Source organism: Eulemur rufifrons, chromosome 12 (assembly GCF_041146395.1).
Source record: "Eulemur rufifrons isolate Redbay chromosome 12, OSU_ERuf_1, whole genome shotgun sequence".
Lineage (NCBI taxonomy): Eukaryota > Metazoa > Chordata > Mammalia > Primates > Lemuridae > Eulemur > Eulemur rufifrons.
In genome coordinates, this window is record NC_090994.1 from 8,506,934 (window position 1) to 8,528,348 (window position 21,415).

At 36.8% G+C, this 21,415-nt stretch overlaps 1 protein-coding gene across 2 annotated transcripts in view; it reads right to left on the bottom strand.

The window, feature by feature from the left end:
* PPP3CC (protein phosphatase 3 catalytic subunit gamma) overlaps positions 1 to 21,415 on the bottom strand; it is a 62,773-nt gene that overhangs the window by 19,003 nt on the left and 22,355 nt on the right. For both annotated transcript variants that reach the window (XM_069485148.1, XM_069485149.1), the window contains exons 4-9: positions 14,765 to 14,876; positions 10,147 to 10,292; positions 7,606 to 7,745; positions 4,554 to 4,631; positions 4,373 to 4,467; positions 25 to 150 (exon numbers count right to left, since the gene is read on the bottom strand). In XM_069485148.1, coding sequence (XP_069341249.1) covers positions 25 to 150; positions 4,373 to 4,467; positions 4,554 to 4,631; positions 7,606 to 7,745; positions 10,147 to 10,292; positions 14,765 to 14,876 — 697 coding nt within the window. The remainder of the gene's footprint in view (positions 1 to 24; positions 151 to 4,372; positions 4,468 to 4,553; positions 4,632 to 7,605; positions 7,746 to 10,146; positions 10,293 to 14,764; positions 14,877 to 21,415) is intronic.

The following is a 21,415-nucleotide window of genomic DNA, read 5'->3' on the forward strand; positions in this document are numbered from 1 at the left end:
GTCCAGACGCTTTAGTTCTCTTACCTTTTTCCCCAACGAAAGGTAAAGACCATGTGAAAACATCCATAAAGTTTGGAAGCCAGTAGGGGTGTGGAGAACAGTTAAACTGCCTGATGTTCATGACATTGTTTTCATATTTCAACACAGCAGCTAAAAAGGAAAAAAGCAAGAAAATCTGCCACAGGACCATGACAGGCAACTGGCAGGTTTTGTACAGTTGTGTACCTGAATTCACAGAATTCAGGAACTTATTTTCCACTTGTAAATTCAGTACTACGTGAAAGGCAAATGAAAAAATTTAAAGCATTTTGTATAGTTCATTCCTTTTTTTTTTTTTTTTTTGAGGCAGGGTCTCACTTTGTTGTCCAGGCAGCTAGGGTGCAGTGGCGCCACCATAGCTTGCTGCAGCCTTGAATTTCTGGGCTCAAGTGATCCTCCTGTGTATCCCCGACTATTATACCTGGCTATTTTATAATTTTTTGTAGAGACAGGGTCTCACTCTGTTGCCCAGGTTGGTCTCAAACTCCTGGCCTCAACCAATCCTCCCACCTCAGCCTCCCAAAATACTGGGATTATAGGCATGAGCCATCATGCCCAGCTAGTTCATTGTTTTAAGAATTATTCCAAGGAACAACGTTACCCGAAATGCTCATATAATAAAAGTACAAAAGAAACTGAAACTTCAAAGGGTCACTGCACAGTAACTATCCATAGAAACCTCAGGATATACATGCGAAAAATTTCCCCATAATTTCTTTTTATAGGCTAAATAGTTACAATCACAACTCTCTTTTGAGGGCAAATACCATTCATTAAACAGACATAGCCTATTTTGCTAATCATTAGCCAGAGCCAAAGATTTTATAAACCCTCTGAGAGTTTATAAATAGCAGTTATCAATTCAAAATGGGGGATACAAATGGCAAACTTGGAGCAATTTACACTTAATGTCCAAAAGTAGATTAAATCATCTCTGCATACAATATAGTGGATTTTAAAACTGCCTCTTTCTCCAATACACAGTCCATATATTGCCAGCACACTCTAAATGTCTAATATTAACCAGTTCATATAATTGCACATATACTTTGATGCCAACTGATTTTCTTTATATTTTAAAAGTCTTAAAATCCAATTCCTTAGTCTTCACCACCACTAATATTTACACTGTTCTCTTAATTATTCTTAATGTGCTCATAAAATATAATAGGATTTAACAGTTCTCTAGATATAACAGACACAGGTCATCTCTTGGTTCTTGCTTCTTTGTTATAAGATAACCTAGTGTTCTCAAAATTTAAGTTACTGAATGTCAATATATGCCAAAGATTATAAAGAAAAATACATGAAAATAGAAATCTCTAGTTCTTAAAAACCTAACACTGCTACAATGTCCATGTCTCATTATTTTCATGTATATATACTTTATTTAGGTTAGGTGAATATATCATATTGATATTCAGCAACTTCCTCAATCTACGCAGGAAAAGGAAGGGGGAGGTATCTTTCAATAGTATATGACTAGAAATAAGAGCTTGAAATAACTGCTTTTGTTTGTTTGTTTGTTTGTTTTTTTGAGACAGAGTCTCACTATGTTACCCGGGCTAGAGTGCTGTAGTATCAGCCTAGCTCACAGCAACCTCAAACTCCCGGGCTCAAGCGATCCTCCTGCCTCAGCCTCCGGAGTAGCTGGGACTACAGGCATGCGCTGCCATGCGTGGCTAACTTTCTCTCTATATATTTTTAGTTATCCAGATAATTTCTTTCTATTTTTAGTAGAGACGGGGTCTCACTCTTGCTCAGGCTGGTCTCAAACTCCTGACATTGAGCGATCCTCCCACCTTGGCCTCCCAGAGTGATAGGATTACAGGCGTGAGCCACTGCGCCCAGCCAAAAAACTGCTTTTGGGTATGTTCCCAGTGGACAGAAAAAAATAGGAACAAGAATCTCTTAAAATCATGACTTAAAGGTCTTTCATGTAACCAGTGGAACTAAGAAATACCTATAGGTACCAATAGGTCTAAAGGTTATGAAAGACAGAAAAGCAACAGTATAAAGAGAAGAAAAAGGGCGATAGAGTTGCCTTTTTCAAGAAAAGAGGTACTTGTATGGAAAGTAATTCAGCACCACCAGGGATTGTTTCAGATGCCACATTTTCTGCCTTTTTCCTAAAAAAAAAAAATGCTTAAGAAAATAAGATTATTTGGAAGTAAAGTCTCCAATTATATCGAAGCTGACAGAAAACTCAGAATGGACTGTGAATTTAAAAGTTCACTAAAGGAATAATCAGTAACAAAACCAGATTAGAAGGGACGCAGAATGAGCTGGCAGTTAGCAAGCTGCACAGCGGCTGCTGATTCAGGCGGCGCGTTTCAGCTCAGCACGCTGATAAACCCATTGGGCGATCAACAGATACTCTTAATAACGAAGTTGAAAAAGGGAGTGAGAAGGGAAAGCCTTCATTACAAATATGAGGTCTAGGGCCACTAAGTGTCCTTAAAGATGTTTAAAAACACAAGCAATGCATCCCATTGATAAGGGAGGAAACAAGAATAAAACCAGGTTGCTAATATATTGGAAATATTAGGAAAAAGGAAGCAATGAATGAACTTGGGGAGCAGAAGAGCACTGAAGTACAGCTAAGGCTCAGAGAAGAATGGTAAGAAGTAAAAAGAAAACCACATAAGCCTAGGAGAGAAAATAAGTCAAAGAAATGTTTTTAAAAAATGGATACATCACTGAAAGACACACTGAAATGACTGACCCAAATCAGAGTTAAATGAGATAGATACGCCATTCCATCGTTTACTTTTAAATAGAGTAAATATTAAGCACATTTTGGCCCTCTTTGAAACTTCTCTCCCCAACTGCATATACAAGGTATGACTATAAAGTAATGAGACTTAAAAAACCACCAACTACAAACACACCAGACCTTTATATCAGATGAGTGTGGTCCTTTGATGTTGTCACATCAGGCACAGTAACAGTAAAATGTTACAGTATTATAGCAGTTTATACTTTGAACAATGCTTTAATATTCATTTTCACTATTCTAACATCTTCCACAATATGACAGGTATTTTGAAGATAAACTGAGGCTCAAAAAAGTTAAATACCTTTTAAAATGTGATACCCTTTTAAAAGTGAAGCGGGACTAGACTAGGAACTCTGACTCCTTGCTTGGCATTCTTTTCAACACAACTTGCTGCCTTACCATGCAATTAATCCAGAGATACTGCCATTACTCAAAACGTTTTTGGAACTCCTCTTTTGGAAGTGCCTCCAGAGTCGTCGTATCAGCAACACGAGAAAAAAGTCTCATTACCTTACAATCATACCTTGTTTCTGACCCCAAATGGTATCATCTAGCTTGATCACTCACCTTATCAGTCTTGACTCCGAATGACTTTTGGCTGTCCAAAAATCAAATCCACCCTCAAAGGACGAAGATTTCCCATCATTGAGGATAATCAAAAGAATGTGTCGCAGACTCTGAAGGCAGTGCCAAAAGAGGAGTTCCAAAAATGTTTCTGAACAAGGACAGCATTGTTGGAATACGTGTATAACCTCCCAAAGTAACTACTTTGAAGGGACAATACTCATTTGGATATATTTGTTCTGGCATGTTTGTTTTAAAAGTCCTATTGTTTTACAGTCATACTTTATAAAACAACAAAATAATTACACAGACATGAAGTTTTTAGTAGGATCATTACCTTGACAGAAAACTTATGACTTATGAATCATAGAAGTTTTAAATTTTAAAAAAGACTTTAACAGGATAAAGTCTTAGAAGAATTTCTGGAACAAAAGGCATGTGTATATCCAGTCCTCTTTTTTCACATGGGAAACAGGTTTAGAAATATTATGTGACTTACCCAAAGTCACACTGTTAGTTTCTGGCAGGGCTTAGACAAAAATGAAGTTTTATTTCTGACTTTTTGTACACTATTCGCTCTACCTATACTATATTTCAAGAAGAACAAAAATAGCTAAATAATTGACAAACATTAAAATACCAATGGTCACATTTTTTCAGGTACTGTTATAAACAAATTAAGTTCACCAAAATGAATAGTTTATGCTAACTGTTCTAACATGAACCCGAAGCAATTTATTCCTCTTATACTTTGATTCAGTAGTACAAACCTGACCTATTATGATCATTATTTATACTCACAAAGAGCCTTAGGAGATGAAGACCAAGCAGCAGCAGAAATTCTAAATGTCTTGGCCTTTGTTTCAATGAAGACCTCTTCTTCCATATTTAAAATTTATATTTAAAAATAATACACACACATACATATAATTAAACTGGAGCTCACATTTACTCACAAATTCAAACTCAAGTATGGCTGGACTCCATTACCTTTATTGTTATAGACATCTAGGTAATTGGGGGCAGAGAAAATTGTAATAAGTGATGGAAAGCCTGTTGTTTGGCTCTTCCTGTACATTCGATACCTGGAAGAGAGATGACAGCTCGTGTGTCTTCATATTAAAGGTAAACATTCTGCAGTGATATTCAGTACAGTTTTAATATAACTTACCCAGCATCTTGGGCTTCATGGGCTCTGATAATTGATAATAAATTATTGTTCTGCAAAAATTCACAAACTGCAGGGTAACTGAAAAAAAAGTTAGAATATACAAATTCAGAATTAAAATAATTATCTTTAATAGGAAGAAGGGGCAAAGTCAAGATGAGATGAGTTGATTTTGTTTCAAGATTATAATTATTATACACCACTAGAATTTTATTAATATCTTAGTAATCATCATTCTGTTTTTCCATTTCACTAAAATACCTCATTACAGACCAAACATGAAGATAACAGATAATCCAAAAATAGAAAGTGCTCCCCCATTTAAAACTTTTTTGTCTTAACTCAAAACAATACAACACCAAAACTTTTCTTAGTATTGTAACATAAAAAAGTATGATAGTAGTGTGTGTGTGTGTGTGTGTGTGTGTGTACAGCAGGTGCTAAAAACTGAACACATAATTTTCTTCAACCATAAAACTATCAAATTATTAGAAAAGTAAAAGAATCTACTTGTAGCTTCACAGGTAAACTATTAGAATTCACAAATACACAAATTCAGTAAAGTTATAGGATACAAAATCAACATACGAAAATCAGTATATCTTATAACTTTGACTCAAACAGTATAAAAGCAATTTATATAACCAAAACGTTTGTACCCCATAATATTCTGAAATAAAAAATAAATTAAAAAAGGAGATTAAGAAAATAATCCCATTTGTAATAGCAACAAAAAGAATAAAATACACACAAATTAAACTTAACCAAGGATGTAAAAGACTTATACGCTGAAAATTATAAAGCCTTAATGGAGGAAAAGAAGACACAAATAAATAGAAAGACATCCCAGTTGATGGATTAGAAGAATATTGTAAAAATGTTCGTACTATCCAATGTGATCTACAGATTCAATTCAATCCCTATCAAAATCCCAATGTCATTCTTTACAGAAATAGAAAAAAAATCCCAAAATTCATGTGGAACTGTAAGACCCCAAATAGCCAAAGCAATCTTCAGCAGGAAGAACAAAGCTGGAGGCACCACACTTCCTGGTTTTAAAATATATTACAAAGCAACAATAACCAAAACAGTACAGTTCTGGCAAAAATAAACAAACACATAGCCAATGGAACAGAATAGAGGGCCCATAACTAAATCCACATATTTACAGTTAACTGATCTTCAACAAGGGTGTCAAGAACACACAATGAAGAAAGGACATTCTCTTCAATGAACAGTACTGAGAAAACTGGATATCCACATGCACAAGAATGAAATTGGACCATTTTTACACCGTATACAAAAATCAACTCAAATGGATTGAAGACTTAAATGTAAGACCTAAAACAGTAAAATAACTAGAAGAAAATGTAGGGAAAAGCTTCTTTCTTTCTTTCTTTTTTTTTTTTTTTTTTTTGAGACAGGGTCTCTCTTCGTTGCCCAGCCTAGAGTGCAATGACACATCACAGCTCACTGCAACCTCAAACTCCTGGGCCCAAGCGATCCTCCTGTTTCAGCAACCTGAGCAGCTGGGACTACCATGCCCAGCTAATTTTTAAATTTTTTGTAGAGACAGCTATGCTGTTCAGGCTGGTCTCGAACTCCTGGCCTCAACCATCCTCCCGCCTTGTTTCAGATGTGTTTCTGCGTAAAGATACTTTATTTAATATATACTGTTGATTCATTAACAATGAACTCCTGGCCAACACCACCATACCTCATGCCTGAACAAAGCTTATACCTAATACTCTCATATTTTCTCTGTAAGGTATGCCTTCTTGTGCTTAAGAACCCTAGACAGCATCTCAGCACTATGCTTGGGAGCCATTTTAAACAGTGAGATCACTAACAAAAAGCACAAAACCATGAAAAATGTTGCACTAAATAGACCACAAAAAGAATAACTATTTATATTATAATATGAGAGCTGAAAAGAAGGCAGAGCATCACTTTGTTCAACCTCAGCTGGGAACATGTGTGTGGCAAAACTCAAATTTTTTGTCAACTATGCACAATGCGTGTCCAAGAATAATTGTGGAAGCTCTGTAAGTATTGATGTGGGGGTTACAAACAGGTCTTAGTAAGCAGGGGAACTCACAAATACAAAATCTGCTAATAATAAGGATCAACTGCATAGCCACAGGATTAAGTTTTAGAAGGAGAATTTCTGGATCAAAGGCCATGTATGTTTATAATTGAGAGATACTGCCAAGTTGGTATCCACAGAAATTGCACCAACTTATATTCTGCCAAAAATAAATAAGTATTATGCTCTTTATTTTAAGCAATGTAAAAAGAAATAAAGTTAAATGATTTCATCATATTAGTCACTGGAAAAGTTGGCATGGAGAAATGAAAAAAAGTTTAGAAGAGTGCTAAAACTAACGGCAAAATTGGTGCTTCTTTTGTGTGTATGTATTTTTATTTAATGAATGCATTATCTTAGTCAATTAACAGAGATTTGGGGGGACTAAATGTATGTATTCTTGTCACAATAAAATATTGGGATTAAAAATAATTTAGATTTGAAACTTCCTTATATCTTCCTATTTTTGACTATCAAATCACAATGAAAGCTCACATGTGAGGTTTAAAACAACAGCCAACTTCCAGGAAATGTACTCGGCTTAGTTCACAATGTCCTGTTCTTTTTATATCTTTGTCTACACCAGCATTTCCAAAAGTTGGAGAGCTTTTTAAAACATAACAGGATTCCCCTGTCTCAGACCTAGTGAACCAGAATCTCTGGGGAAAGAGCCAAGAAATCTTTATTTTTACAAAATGTATAGATTGATGTTTAGGAACAAATAGTCATGTAGGGTCAGACAACAATATCAAAGGATTGCCAGATGTCCAATCATGTTTGGTGTGTTATACTTCTTAGGGCATAATACCTAAGAAAATAAACAAACAAGAGTTTTCTGCCTTCTATTAATCAAAAAATTAAACAAAAGTGCCTATACTATACTTGTTTGAGATATAAGATACTTAAAAATAACCTGATGAAATGTATTGCAGTTTCCCTTTGTAATTTCTATTTCAAGGATTAGCTTACCTGTAAAAATAAGAGCACCCTCGGACAGTGTTGTGGGTGTAGTGCTCCAAGGTCTTTTCATTGCCATAATCCTCTGAGGGATCAGACCAAAGCAGGTCACACACTGGCCCGAAGGCAGGAGGTTCAACAAACCTGTCTAACTAGAAGATATACAAAAGCCAACAGAAAAAAAATCAGGAAAGTAAAAGGGCTCTTGGAAAGTAGTGTGTCAAAAAAAAAAAATTGCTTTGCATCCACAAGAATCTATTAAGAGAGAAGGCAGTAAGTCCCTAAAGGGTTTTCCTATAAGAAAAGGAATATTTAAGAAATTTTGATACACAATTTTTATTATTTTTCTGTAATAAATTTTTATAAATATTCTTTTCATCTAACTATACCGTAGAAAAGGACCCATTTACATCCTAATCTTTTTTTTTTTTTTTTTTTTTTTGAGACAGAGTCTCACTCTGTTGCCCAGGCTAGAGTGAGTGCCGTGGCGTCAGCCTAGCTCACAGCAACCTCAAACTCCTGGGCTTCAGCGATCCTACTGCCTCAGCCTCCCGAGTAGCTGGGACTACAGGCATGCGCCACCATGCCCGGCTAATTTTTTCTATATATATTTTTAGCTGTCCATATAATTTCTTTCTATTTTTAGTAGAGATGGGGTCTCGCTCTTGCTCAGGCTGGTCTCGAACTCCTGAGCTCAAACGATCCGCCCGCCTCGGCCTCCCAGAGTGCTAGGATTACAGGCGTGAGCCACCGCGCCCGGCCTACATCCTAATCTTAAAGCAGTACTCATTTAATTTGAATGTAAAATCAACCCCTATAGAGATATACTATTTCAGAAAGACTATGCACAGTTCATTTCAATTGCGTAGATGAGTCAATGTTACCATGAGAACAGGAAGGGTTTATAATGGTTCTGTTCCTTGTTTACCTCATTCCAGTGGAGATTTCTTCGTTTTAAAGAATGCCAATTTTATTTTGTAAGGACATTTATCCTTTCCATTCTACGCAGCCGAGGCATTTCAATACAAGTTATTAACTTAAGCCTTTAGTCACTGCTGCTTTAGTCAAAAGCAAGAAAACCAAAAGAAAACAAGTAGCTAGAACAGCTCAGTGCCAAGAACAGAGGTTCTACTGAGTGAAAGAGGAGTTTTTTATTAATACAATTGATTCAGAATAATAAAATTTAAAATTTACTATGTAAAAGAGAAATCCTGGTTATTTTCAAGACAATAAACGCAGGAGAAAAGTCAGTGCATGTAGGTACACCTTCTCACCCTGAGGAGACTGACTTCAATTCAGAGAGAACAGTTTTATGAACAGGAAAATCTGAGAATACAAAGGTAGAGAGGAAAAGATGGTCATGTACAATAACAAGTGAAAAAAGACTAGTCATCTTTTTTCAATAATGAAGATACACAATCTTGGAAATTATAATCACCATGTAAGGCAAACAATTAAACTATATCATCTAAAATGTTAAAGTCAATACATTTCAGAGCTGGCAGAGTCCTCAGATCATCCACTCCAACTTCCTCATTTCATAGAGAAGACGGTATAGTTAAGTGATTTGGTCAAAGTCACACAATTAATGGCAGGACCGGGACTAAAACCCTGGTTTCTTTCCTTTCACACTGTGACACAATTTAAGGTTGTCTAAAGGTACTCTAAGAATGTTATGTTTCTAGTTGGTAAAAGCACAGATGTCATAAAAAATTATGGAAAATTTCTGGTAGGTATATATCAAAATGTTAATAGTAGTTATCTTGCATTGATGAAATCACAGGTAATTTTCTTTCTTTCTTTTTTTTTTTTTTTTTAAGACAAAGTCTCACTTTGTCGCCCTGGCTAGAGTGCAGTGGCATCATCATAGCTCACTGCAACCTCAAACTCCTGCGTTCAAGCGATCCTCCTACCTCAGCCTTCTGAGTAGTTGGGATTATAGGCCTATACCACCATGCCTGGCTAATCTTTTTCTATTTTTAGTAGAGACAGGATCTTACTCTTACTCAGGCTGGTCTCCAACTCCTGAACTCAGTCAAGCAAGCCTCCCGCCTCAGCCTCCCAAAATGCTAGGATTACAAGCATGAACCACCGTGCCCAGTCTCATTTCCATTTTCTTAAATTTTTTTTTATTAAAAAAATTTTTTTTAGAGACAGGGTTTCATTATATAGACCAGGCTGGAATGCAGTGGCCCATCATAGCTCACTGCAACCTCAAATTCCTGGTCTCAAGCAATCCTCCTGCCTCAGCCTCCTGAATAGCTGGGACTACAGGTGCGCAACACCACATCTGGCTAATTTTTAAATTTTTCTTAGAGACAGGGTCTCACTAAGTTGTCCAGGCTGGTCTCGAACTCCTGGCCTCAAGCAATCCTCCCACCTCCACCTCCCAAAGTGCTAGGATTACAGCCTGGAACCATTGTGCCTGGCCCGTTTTCTTACTTTTGATTATCTGTATTTTAAAAATTTCGGCTAAAGATATATTGGTTGACAGCTTTAAATAAAAAACAAATTTTAAAAATAAATCCTATGAAAATAAAAAAAGTTACTTACTCTCCTAATGTCATCTAAACAAGTAATTTCAGGTGACATTCCTCCATGTACACAGAGAAACTGCTGGTTTAAGAGGGCAGCAAGAGGAAGACAGTCAAATGTATCCATACACGCATCATACACCTGTTCAGAATATTTGATTCGACCTACCAAAAAAGGAAAAACACTCAAAGGAAGAAAAGCTAACATGTTATCACATGATGCGATTTCAAAGCCATTTATTTCACGCAAATTTGAAAACAATCATCTTTATAAAGATATTTTGGAAAAGCTGTGGATAAAGGGTTAACAAATCTCTCTTCTTCTCTTTAAAGACAAGTATGGCCTTGGATTTTCTAGCCCTGTTGCCCTGGAAACCTGATAAGGTGACTGACTGTCAGCTGTGTGATTAGGCAAAATTATCCAATTACCTGGTAGGAAGCTATAGCTTTGGGCTCCTCTGAGGGCAATGACTCATAACTGGTTATGTCCCTTGTGGGACTCTGGAAGCTATGCTGATAAAGCTTTTACAAGACATATTGACACTTGTGATGCATAAGGCTTCTAAGCCAGGGTGGCTCCCTAATCTGTACAACATGGATATATATTGTTTCCTTGCACCTGAGCTGTGACTTGGACATGGAGACAGAAGCCTCTGGACTGCTGCATGAGCTTCCGTGAGGATTACTCCACTGACTAGGAATGCCTGCTGCTGCCCTTCCTGACCTGTGTCCTTCTAATAAGTAGATAGATGCCAAGTATGGTCCATGGTAGTCTTCTGAGTCTGAATATTTTATTGAGTCTTAAAAGATGCCCTGAGATCTTATATATCTTTTTTTTTTTTTTTTTTTGAGACAGAGTGTCACTTTGTTGCCCTGGCTAGAGTGAGTGCCGTGGCATCAGCCTCGCTCACAGCAACCTCAAACTCCTGGGCTTAAGCGATCCTACTGCCTCAGCCTCCCGAGTACCTGGGACTACAGGCATGCGCCACCATGCCCGGCTAATTTTTATATTTTTAGTTGGCCGGATAATTTGTTTCTATTTTTAGTAGAGACGGGGTCTCGCTCTTGCTCAGGCTGGTCTCGAACTCCTGACCTCGAGCGATCCACCCGCCTCGGCCTCCCAGAGTGCTAGGATTACAGGCATGTGCCACCGCACCCGGCCGAGATCTTATATATCTTGAAGATATGTAAGTAGAAACTGGAGTTTTAAGAGATAGCAATAAAATGTCAATATTATCTTTTTTGCTCATGATTTTTAAGGTCTGTATGCAAATTATGCTTAAATATGCTAACTTTATTATGAGCTCAAAGTTAACAAGAGCCATGTCTTATGTATCTTTGTATCTCCTCACAGTTATATCCCTATATCCTGCTTTGCATTGAAACACTATAAATTTTGGCTATTTCAAAAGTAGATCCAGCATTGGCCATAAATTCTGTTGGAAGTAAAAAATGAAAACTCTAGGACCAGAGTTCCCTGTCGCCAATGTCAATAAGTAATTCCTTTAATAAGAGTTCTAAGCTTGAATATAGGTGGGAATTTAAATTATGTATTAATTCAGGCTCCACAACATCTTACATTGATAGAAATGCCTTTCAATCTTAAGAACGACTCAAAAGAATTCCTTAGCTTACTTCCAAAACGGATGCCAAGTATGCAGAAAGAAGGCAAGTAATATAAGGTATTAAAGCCATTTTGCAAATTAAAACAGGAGGTCAAAAATCAAATTAAGCCAAAAGAAGTTCATGTTATATTAATATGTAACTAAAATAAGTTACAAAAATGTTAAGAAGTTCATGTTGTATTAATATGTGATTAAATAGGTTATATTTAATTTTCTGAGACACTAGACTGAAGATGGTATCTGTATTATTCTTTACTTAGTTTAGCTGTATTATCTTCATTTTCTATAATGATTACATAATCTTTGTATTATAATATCATATCTCCCTTATTTTTTATTTATTTTATTTTATATATATATATATATTTTTTTTGAGACAGGGTCTCACTCTGTCACCCTTTAAGTGACAGAGTGCAGAGTACAGTGGCATCATCATAGCTCACTGTAACCTCAAACTCCTGGGCTCAAGTGATCCCCCTGCCTCAGCCTCCTGAGTCGCTGGGACTACTCAGGAGGTGTGTATCACCAAGCCCAGCTAATTTTTCTATTTTTTTGTAGAGACAAGGTCTGGCTCTTGCTCAAACTGGTCTTGAACTCCTGCCTCAGCCAGTGCTAGGATTACAGGCATGACCCACCGTGTCCGGCCTATATTACTTTTATTATTGAAATTTGTTGAAGGCCCATCAGTAAGCTAAGCATTCACATAGCACTGTGGTCAAGAGAATGGAGTCTGGAACCTGACTGCCACTGACTAGCTATGGGGCTTTGGATAAATTTCTTAACTCTCTGTGCCTTGGTTTCCTCATCTATAAAGTGGGCACAATAATAACAGCTACCTACAATTCAGGGATGCTGTGAGGATTAAATGAATTCAAATATGTAAAATGTGTTGAATGATGCCTGGTACCTAGTAGTATTATGTAAGTGTTAACTGATAAAATTATTTAACCCTCACAGAAACGGTAAGAAGTAGGTACTATCATTATCTTCACTTCAAAGCTGAGGAAATTGCGCTTACTTGCCCAAAGTTGCAAGCCAGTAAGTGGCAGAACTGGAGCTGAAATCTGTTCATGCTCTTAACCACTCTCCAATACTCCTCTTAATCATTATTTTTAAATAAGATATTTAATAGAAGAATCTAAATGGTCAAATATGTAATTCCCAGAGGTTAAATTAGGTGATTCAAGTGCTTTATTTTCATGACAAATTTTAAGATATATCCCATGAAATAATTATTTCTATAATGAAGAAAAAATGCACCGCAGCCACAGGCTGACTCTGATACCAGTTCTAATGAGTACCAACAATATAAGATTAACAAAGAATTTTCAGCCAGGCATGGTGGCTCACGCCTGTAATCCTAGCACTCTGGGAGGCCGAGGCGGGAAGATCGCTCAAGGTCAGGAGTTCGAGACCAGCAAGAACGAGACCCCCCCGCCCCCGTCTCAACTGAAAATAGAAAGAAATTATCTGGACAACTAAAAATATATAGAAAAAATTAGCCGGGCATGGTGGCACATGCCTGTAGTCCCAGCTACTTGGGAGGCTGAGGCAGAAGGATTGCTTGAGCCTGGGAGTTTGAGGTTGCTGTGAGCTAGGCTGACGCCACAGCACTCTAGCCTGGGCAGCAGAGTGAGACTCTGTCTCAAAAAAGAAAAGAAAAGAAAAGCAACCAGAGAAGAAAATCTCTGAAGAAATGGCATGAATGAAGTAGGATGTGTGCCTTATGAGCAGACAGATATCTGGGAATAGAAGAAATAAACACAGATGCCCTAGGGCAGGATCTCCCAAACATCCCCAGCATACCTGAATATTAGTTAAGAGCCAATTATGAGCACCTAGATTCTGATCAAAGAAATCTATGTTTGTTGTTTTTTTTTAAAAAGAATGTGCTTATTGGGATCATTTCCCATTCGTCTTGATTCAGGGTTCCTTTAGTGCTGCTTTCTCCTGCAGGAATACCCTTCTATGAGTCTTGCCTTTCCTCCTGCGGGCTGGCGGAGGACAGCAGAGCTGCCAAGACACAAAAGCACCACTTGTGTGTGGCTAAAGGCCATGATGCTTTTACAGCATCCTGGGCATTTCACATTTCCTGAAGTAGGAACTGGGGCTGTGCACCTGGTGCTTGTGTTTCCTTTTCTTCTCTCCCAGAGGGGGATAAAAAAGATCCTTGGTGAGAGGCATGTTCTGGTGTGAGGGTTGTCTCTACTGGAAAAAGTGTTGTTTTTTGAGATGGGGTCCTACTATGTCGCCCAGGCTGGCCTGGAACTCCTGGGCTCAAGTGATCCTCCTGCCTCAACTGCCTGAGTATGTTCTTTATTTTTTAAATCATCTAGTAATGCCTCTAGAAACAAGAGGCACTTTCAAAATAATTCTACCTTTATATTTACCTTTTTTTTTTTTTTTACTATTACAGTATTATTTACACTTAGAAGCAACATAAATGTCCTACAGTTGTTATTAAGTTAGATATATACAAAATAGGGCATTTGTAAGATGGAATACTTAAAAAACATTAAAATAACATTTTAAAATCATGTTTTCAAAAATTTTAATAATACGGAAAATTGCTATTATGTTAAGTGAAAAGGGCAATTTATTAAATAGTTACATGAGCTCAATTTTATTTTAAAAATATATACAGATATATACATTTGAACTATTTCATAATTGGTTTTACATATACAGAAAAAAGAATGGAAGACTATATCTCAAATAGTGAGATAACAGTGATTATCTCTAAGTGGTGTGATTATGGACAATTTTTATCTCCTTTAGACTTCTCTGTTTTCTAAATATCCCAAATTTATTACTTTATAATTAAGGAGGAAACTCAAAGTTATTTTCAAAATAAAGGTCTTATAAGGTGGATCTTAGGTCTTACTAGGGGAAAAAAAAAAAAGGACAGGAACATTTGAGTTCCATTAGTTTCTTTTTTCTTTCTGTTTGATTCACTTTGGGACAGGCTTTAAAGGGTAACTAAAAAGGTTCTAGAGAAGTGATTATACTTACATTCTTGTTTGAAGGTGAAATAGTCTGTAAGATGCCTGCATTCATGATTTCCTCGAAGCAGAAACAATGTTTTGGGATGATTAATCTTTAAACTCCATAAATACAGCACACACTACAAGACAAATTCAAGGATAAAATTTTCTTGGTGAGCATGATAATGCATAAAGACAATTTATATACATTCAAATGACTTGCTGTAATGACATATCTCCCTGCTTACTGCCAAATTGAAAAATGAAACCTTCCAGCTTTTGAATGTGATGTGCTTGTTGCCCCAGAATTTGACCAAGCATAGAGAGTAGCCTTCACAGAAATCTCTCCTCTATTTTTGTTCCCATGTTCTATGTAAATATCTAGAACTCTCTGACAAGCCACCTACACACACACACACACACACACACATATATATATGTATGTATCAGTCCTAAAACCTGTATTTTATTTAATGGAGAACCAAGAGGCATTTTCACTAAGCTACTACTCCACATTGTAGTAGAGGAAGTTTGAGGTTGCAGTGAGTTAGGATGATGTCACTGCACTCCAGCCTGGGCAACAGATCAAGTTGCCCCCCCCCCCAAAAAAAGTACAAATATGTTTGTATATGTTTAATTTACCTCCGAAAGGTCACGTAAGAAACTCCTCTAATAGTGATTGTAAAAGTTTAATGGCTAACATATGAGATGCTCACTTTCATTAGTAATTAGAGAAATATTAATTAAAACAACACTAAGATACTACTTTATACCCACTGTATTGGTAAGTATTAGAAAATGAGATAAAGTTAAAGTCTGGAAGGACGGATATGAGGAAATATGAACACGTCAGTGCTGCTGGTAGGAATACAGACTGGGACAGCCATTCTGAAGAGTCATCCGGCAATCAATACTCGGTTCAAGTATGAATGCTTATACCCTTTGTCCTAGCAATACCATTCTTGTTCATAAACCACAGAGAAACTAAAACACTGGTGCATAATTGGATTTACATGAGGTGTTCATCATAACAGTGTTCCTTTTAAACAGAAATTAGAGGCAACCCAGGTGTCCACCAATGGGAATGGAGAACTAAAATGTCATAGATATATACTATAAAATACCATCCAGTAGGCAGAAAACAATGACCTAGTGGCACATGTAGTAACAGTGATAAGTGGGAAAAAAATAGAAATAGAGCTACACCACTGGCTCTCAAAGTGTAATCACATTCATCTCAAAATGTGGTGCACCAGCATCACCTGGGAACTTGGTAGAATGTAGATTGGCAGGCTCTAGCCCAAACCTAATGAATCAGAACCGGGTGGGTCCCAGCAACCTGTCTGCACAAACCTTCCAGGTAATTATGATGTATGCTAAAATTTAAGGACCACTGAACAACACATCATTTACGTAAAATTAAAGTACTTTGTCCATACTAACCCTGTATATTAAAAAATTAATATCATGTATTACACATATTCCGAGGCATAGATCAAATACAATAGAAATGTGTATACTGGGGAGAGGGAGTAAGAAAGACAGAGGTCACAGATAAGAAAAAAAAAGAATAAAACAAAAAAAGAGGGACTTTGCAAAGATAAATGTGCCATGACCTGAGGAGCTTGATCACTTCAACTGAGATTTTCCCACCTCCCCAAGGAGGAAAGACTTTTAAATCCTGAATCCAAATGTTTCTCAATATGCACAATCTAATCACTAACTTCCGCCCATTTTATTGGATTGAGTTCCTAATTGGACTCCCTGCACCGACTTCTGGGCTCTAACAGTCAATTCACCACAAGGCAGCTAGAGTGATTGTTTTAAAACATAAATGCGAAAATACCACGCCCCTGCTCAAAAATAAACAAATAGATAATCCTCCAAGGACTTCCTATCACATCCAGAATAAAGCGCAAACTCATGACCATGGTCTGCAGGGCTAACATAATCTATCTGCCTCTCACTGCTACATCTCCTGTATCTCCCACTTCCTCGTGATTCTGTTTGGCCACGCTGGCCTTGTCACCATGCGTGGACTGCTGATGCTTGCTCCTGCCTCTGAGCCCTTACACTGGTTGTGTTCTCTGCCTGGAAGGTGTTTTCCCCAATCTATACATCACTTGTTCCAGCAGGTCATTCTGTTCAAATGTTTCCTCCTCAGAAAGGCCTGTCCTGGCAACTCCATCTAAGTTATTTGCTTCTGTCCCCTTTAGCCCTTTACTCTAATTTGATTTTCATAGATGGCAAATAAATACCTGATGCTGTCCTTCTCACTAGAAAGTATAGTAAAGGACTTTGCTTGTTCATCTCCATATCCACATAATCTAACCATCTTTTTCAACACAGATAATACTGACAATTTGAAAATCATAATTCTTTGTTGTTTAGGAGTCTCCTGCATATTGCATGATATTTTGTATCCCTGGAACCTGCTTATTAAATGCCGATAGGACCTTTCAGTCATTGTGACAAACTATTTATCCATCATTATACTTAGGTTATGTATAAATTCTCAAAAATGGGACTGCTACATCAAAGTATATAAACATTTGATACAGACATTGCAAAATAACCAAAAAACTTAAATATATAGGCACATACAAATAAATATACTTACAAGGCTTTTTTCTTTTGGGGGCTGAACTTCATTATCAAGATATCAATTTTCACAAAACATTCCAAGGAAAATTACATTAAATCCATATATAAATTTAGACTGTGCTTTCTCTTTTCTATACACATACCTTTCCCAACCAAGAACACAATATATCTTTTGATTTATTTGGGTCTTTATTTCTGCCTTCTGGACAGACCAACTCATGTTTTTGAAGCAATGAGATACATAAAAGCACAATTTATATCCATAGTACAATGTAATTTGGTTGATATACCTCCTGGCCTCTAATTTCAAGTTTCATTTCCTTATCTTACATATCAGAATGCAACTGTATAATTGTCTTGTATAATTCAATTACAAGGCCATGATTTTCAGGAGATAGGTTCAGATATTCAATTACTTCCTGTATGAACACAATTTTTACTCTACCTCAAGAATCATTTCTGTGTGTCAACAGCTGTTCATCAGTTGGTGGTTCCTGTGCATTTATTGTAACATATCCTATGCTGAACATGTCCCCGTTAATGTTTTCTTTTCTCACAAAACCAGCTAAAGAAAACTCAAATTTAGCTTCCCCTACCACAAAAAAGCACTTTATAATATGTACAGATGAAGGAAGAACATCAAAAGGCTCAAAGAAAAGTGAAACTTTACTATTCTGTTTTATAAGTGACATTTAGATCAGTCCCTGGTGTACTAATCAAAGCCCACATTGCTTCAGAAAAGACCAATGCTTGCTCTGGGCATGAAAGAAAAAATTCATTATGCCTGGATTCTCTTAGATAGGCTCAAGGTAAGAAAATTAAGTATATAATGAAAAAATAAGGTGAAATAAGATTCTGTGAAAACAATTCGGCAGTATCTATCAAAAGTCTTAAAAATGTTCTACTTTTTGATCCAATTACTTAACATATGAGAATCTCATCTAAGGAAATATCAGAAATGCCATCAAAGATGTAGTTGAAAAGACATTAGCTTCAGCAATACACGGAACAAAAATAATTGCAAAGCAACCTTGTACCACTTACAGTACAAGTGATACAAAACCCAATTCACTGTTGCATAATGAAGACATTTAAGGACCCCACAAAAGAAGTCTGGAGATAAGATGCCCAGGTTTGGTGTACCAGCTCAATAACATCACCAAGAAACCAAGCCCTCTCTACCTCTTTGATCTGTGATTCATTCACAGCAAGTCTACTTTTCATCCTTAGTCACGTCACCTCCTCATAGTCACAAAATAGCTGCTACAAGACATACATCCACATTTGAAGTGACATGGTAGAATGGGGGTCCAAAACCTTTCACCTTGCAAGAGTTGTTTCATCTAGAATGTTTCCAAAAACAACAAACAAAAACAGCCGGCAGAGTTCCCCTTATATATTACTGGGCAGAAGAAGATCCCATGTTTACCTCTAGACCAAATCACTGGTGACAGGAAATGGATTGTCTCGACTAGTTCAGACCAACCAGAATTCACTCCCTGGGGCTGGGATAAGAGCCTTTCTTCCCTGAGAGCAAAGGTTCTCCCTGCAACCCCAATCCCATTTATCTGAATAAAATAGAAATTTTGTTCTTAAGGAAGAATAGGGGAAAGGTAGGCAATAAATAAGCACAATCTGCTACAAACCTATTTATCCAACAACAGTAAAGGAATGGTGTAATAAATCATTGTATTTGTACCATTAACTACTGTGAAAGTTGGTCATGCAAACTGGGTCATTCTTGTCATACCCAACTAAAACAGAGTCAAGAGATGGAGGGCTTGGGGGGGGCGGGAAGCACTCAAGGCACATAACATTGTTCCCAAAATGTAATCCTCTGCAAGACTGTGTGCTGAAGTTGCTTGCTGTAACCTGAAATCAGTTTCATTTAATGGCTACTGAAATGACCTGCTACAATTCTAAGACTATTTTTACCCACTGCCATCACTCACCAATCGAAGCTTGCCAGCTCTCCAGAACCTTACTATTGCTAATGAACTTTCTCAAAGAAAGCGATGCATAACCCATCTCTTTTGCATAAAACCTCTAACATTCTCTTTGTTCTTTGGATACACCGAAGACCACCTGTATGCCTCAAATTACAATGATTTCTTCACAAATGAAACATTTTAATTTCAAAGATTTGTCTCTATATCTCATTTGACCTAGACACCACATTCTTGGAGCAATTTTTTTTTCTAGAAACATGGTCTCTGTCGCCCAGGCTGGAGTGCAATGGCCTGATCATAGCTCACTGCAGCCTCAAACTCCTAGGTTCAAAGAATCTTCCTGCTTCAACTTTCTGTGTAGCTGGGAATACCGGCACACACCACCATGCCCAGTTAATTTTTAAAATTTTTTATAGGCCGGGCGCGGTGGCTCACGCCTGTAATCCTAGCACTCTGGGAGGCCGAGGCGGGTGGATCGCTCGAGGTCAGGAGTTCGAGACCAGCCTGAGCAAGAGCGAGACCCCGTCTCTACTAAAAATAGAAAGACATTATATGGACAACTAAAATATATATATACAAAAAATTAGCCGGGCATGGTGGCGCATGCCTGTAGTCCCAGCTACTCGGGAGGCTGAGGCAGTAGGATCGCTTAAGCCCAGGAGTTTGAGGTTGCTGTGAGCTAGACTGACGCCACGGCACTCACTCTAGCCCGGGCAACAGAGTGAGACTCTGTCTCAAAAAAAAAAAAAAAAAAAAAAAAAATTTTTTATAGATACAGGGTCTTGCTATGTTACCCAGGCTGGTCTCGAACTCCTGGCCTCAAGTGATCTTTCTTGGAGAAATTTTAATGATAGAAAAAAATACTTTCAATACAGTTTTGGGCGGAAAAAGAATATTACAAAAAGGAATACAGATCATGATGCTAATTTTCTTTAAAAACAAAACATATACAAATGTAAAAGAAGAAAAAGACTATTAAGAAAATATAGGAAAATGTTATATAACAGTGACTTTCTCTGATTTATGGAAAGTTTTTGTTTTCTTAGATTCTGCATTTCCCAATTTTTCTACCAAAAATGAACTATTTGTAACCAAAAAAAAATTTAATAAAGATTCCGTGACTTTATTTTCAGCTATTGGACAAAAACATCCCATTCATGGTTATCAAGGACATAGATATAAAATATTTCAAGTAAATAGTTCTACCATGTTGGACTAAGCTGTAGCCTATAGAAGTTTATAATCTTAATGGTGTATAAATAAGTGGCTTCCAGTTAACACTAGATATATCCCACAGGTCATTTTTAAAACTGGCATAAAATAGCATTGTCACATTAAAGTTTTGATTCATTTATTTCTTAAGTTATTCCAGAAAAACAAGTCAGCAAACATCCAATAACAGGATAAAGCCAAGTACAAACTATGATTAATATTCACTCATTCAACAAATATTAATTGAGTGCCTACTATGTGTCAGGTATTATGCTGGAATCCTAATATAAAAAATACTGCTGATAACTAAATAAACACTTTTTGCATTATACTGAAAGATCTATTCATAAGTGTGTATCTTTTCTGTTAGACTATGAGCTCTTACAGAGAGCACGAATCTTTTTCTTTATGTTATTCTCATAGCCTGCCATAAAGTTGGCACTCAGGAAACTTTGTTGATGAGTGAAGAAAAAAATGTGTAACACAAAATATTCTGAACATGGTGTATGTGTACAAAGATCATTGTGGATATTTTTGGGTTTTATTGACTATACTAATGACTTAAAACTACTTAAAATCTACTTTTAAACTATATGAGTTAATAATCAGAAGATAATTTGGCACAATAATTTATCATTAAAAAGTTATTTCATTAAACGACTAATTAAAAATTCACTAAGTTTTGTATTCTTTTTCTCTTCACCCTCTAAAACCTTCTCATGCTTGTAAACACACAAAGAAATAAACACTCAACGTGTCTTTCAAATATCCATGCTTTTGACTTACTGTCTTTTGAAACATGACATGAGTAGCAATAGGGAAGTTTTCAATGATACAGTCTGTAAGCACGATCTCCATCCATCCCTGGGACCCATTTAGAGACCTTGGACATTGACTGAGCAGCAGAGAAAACG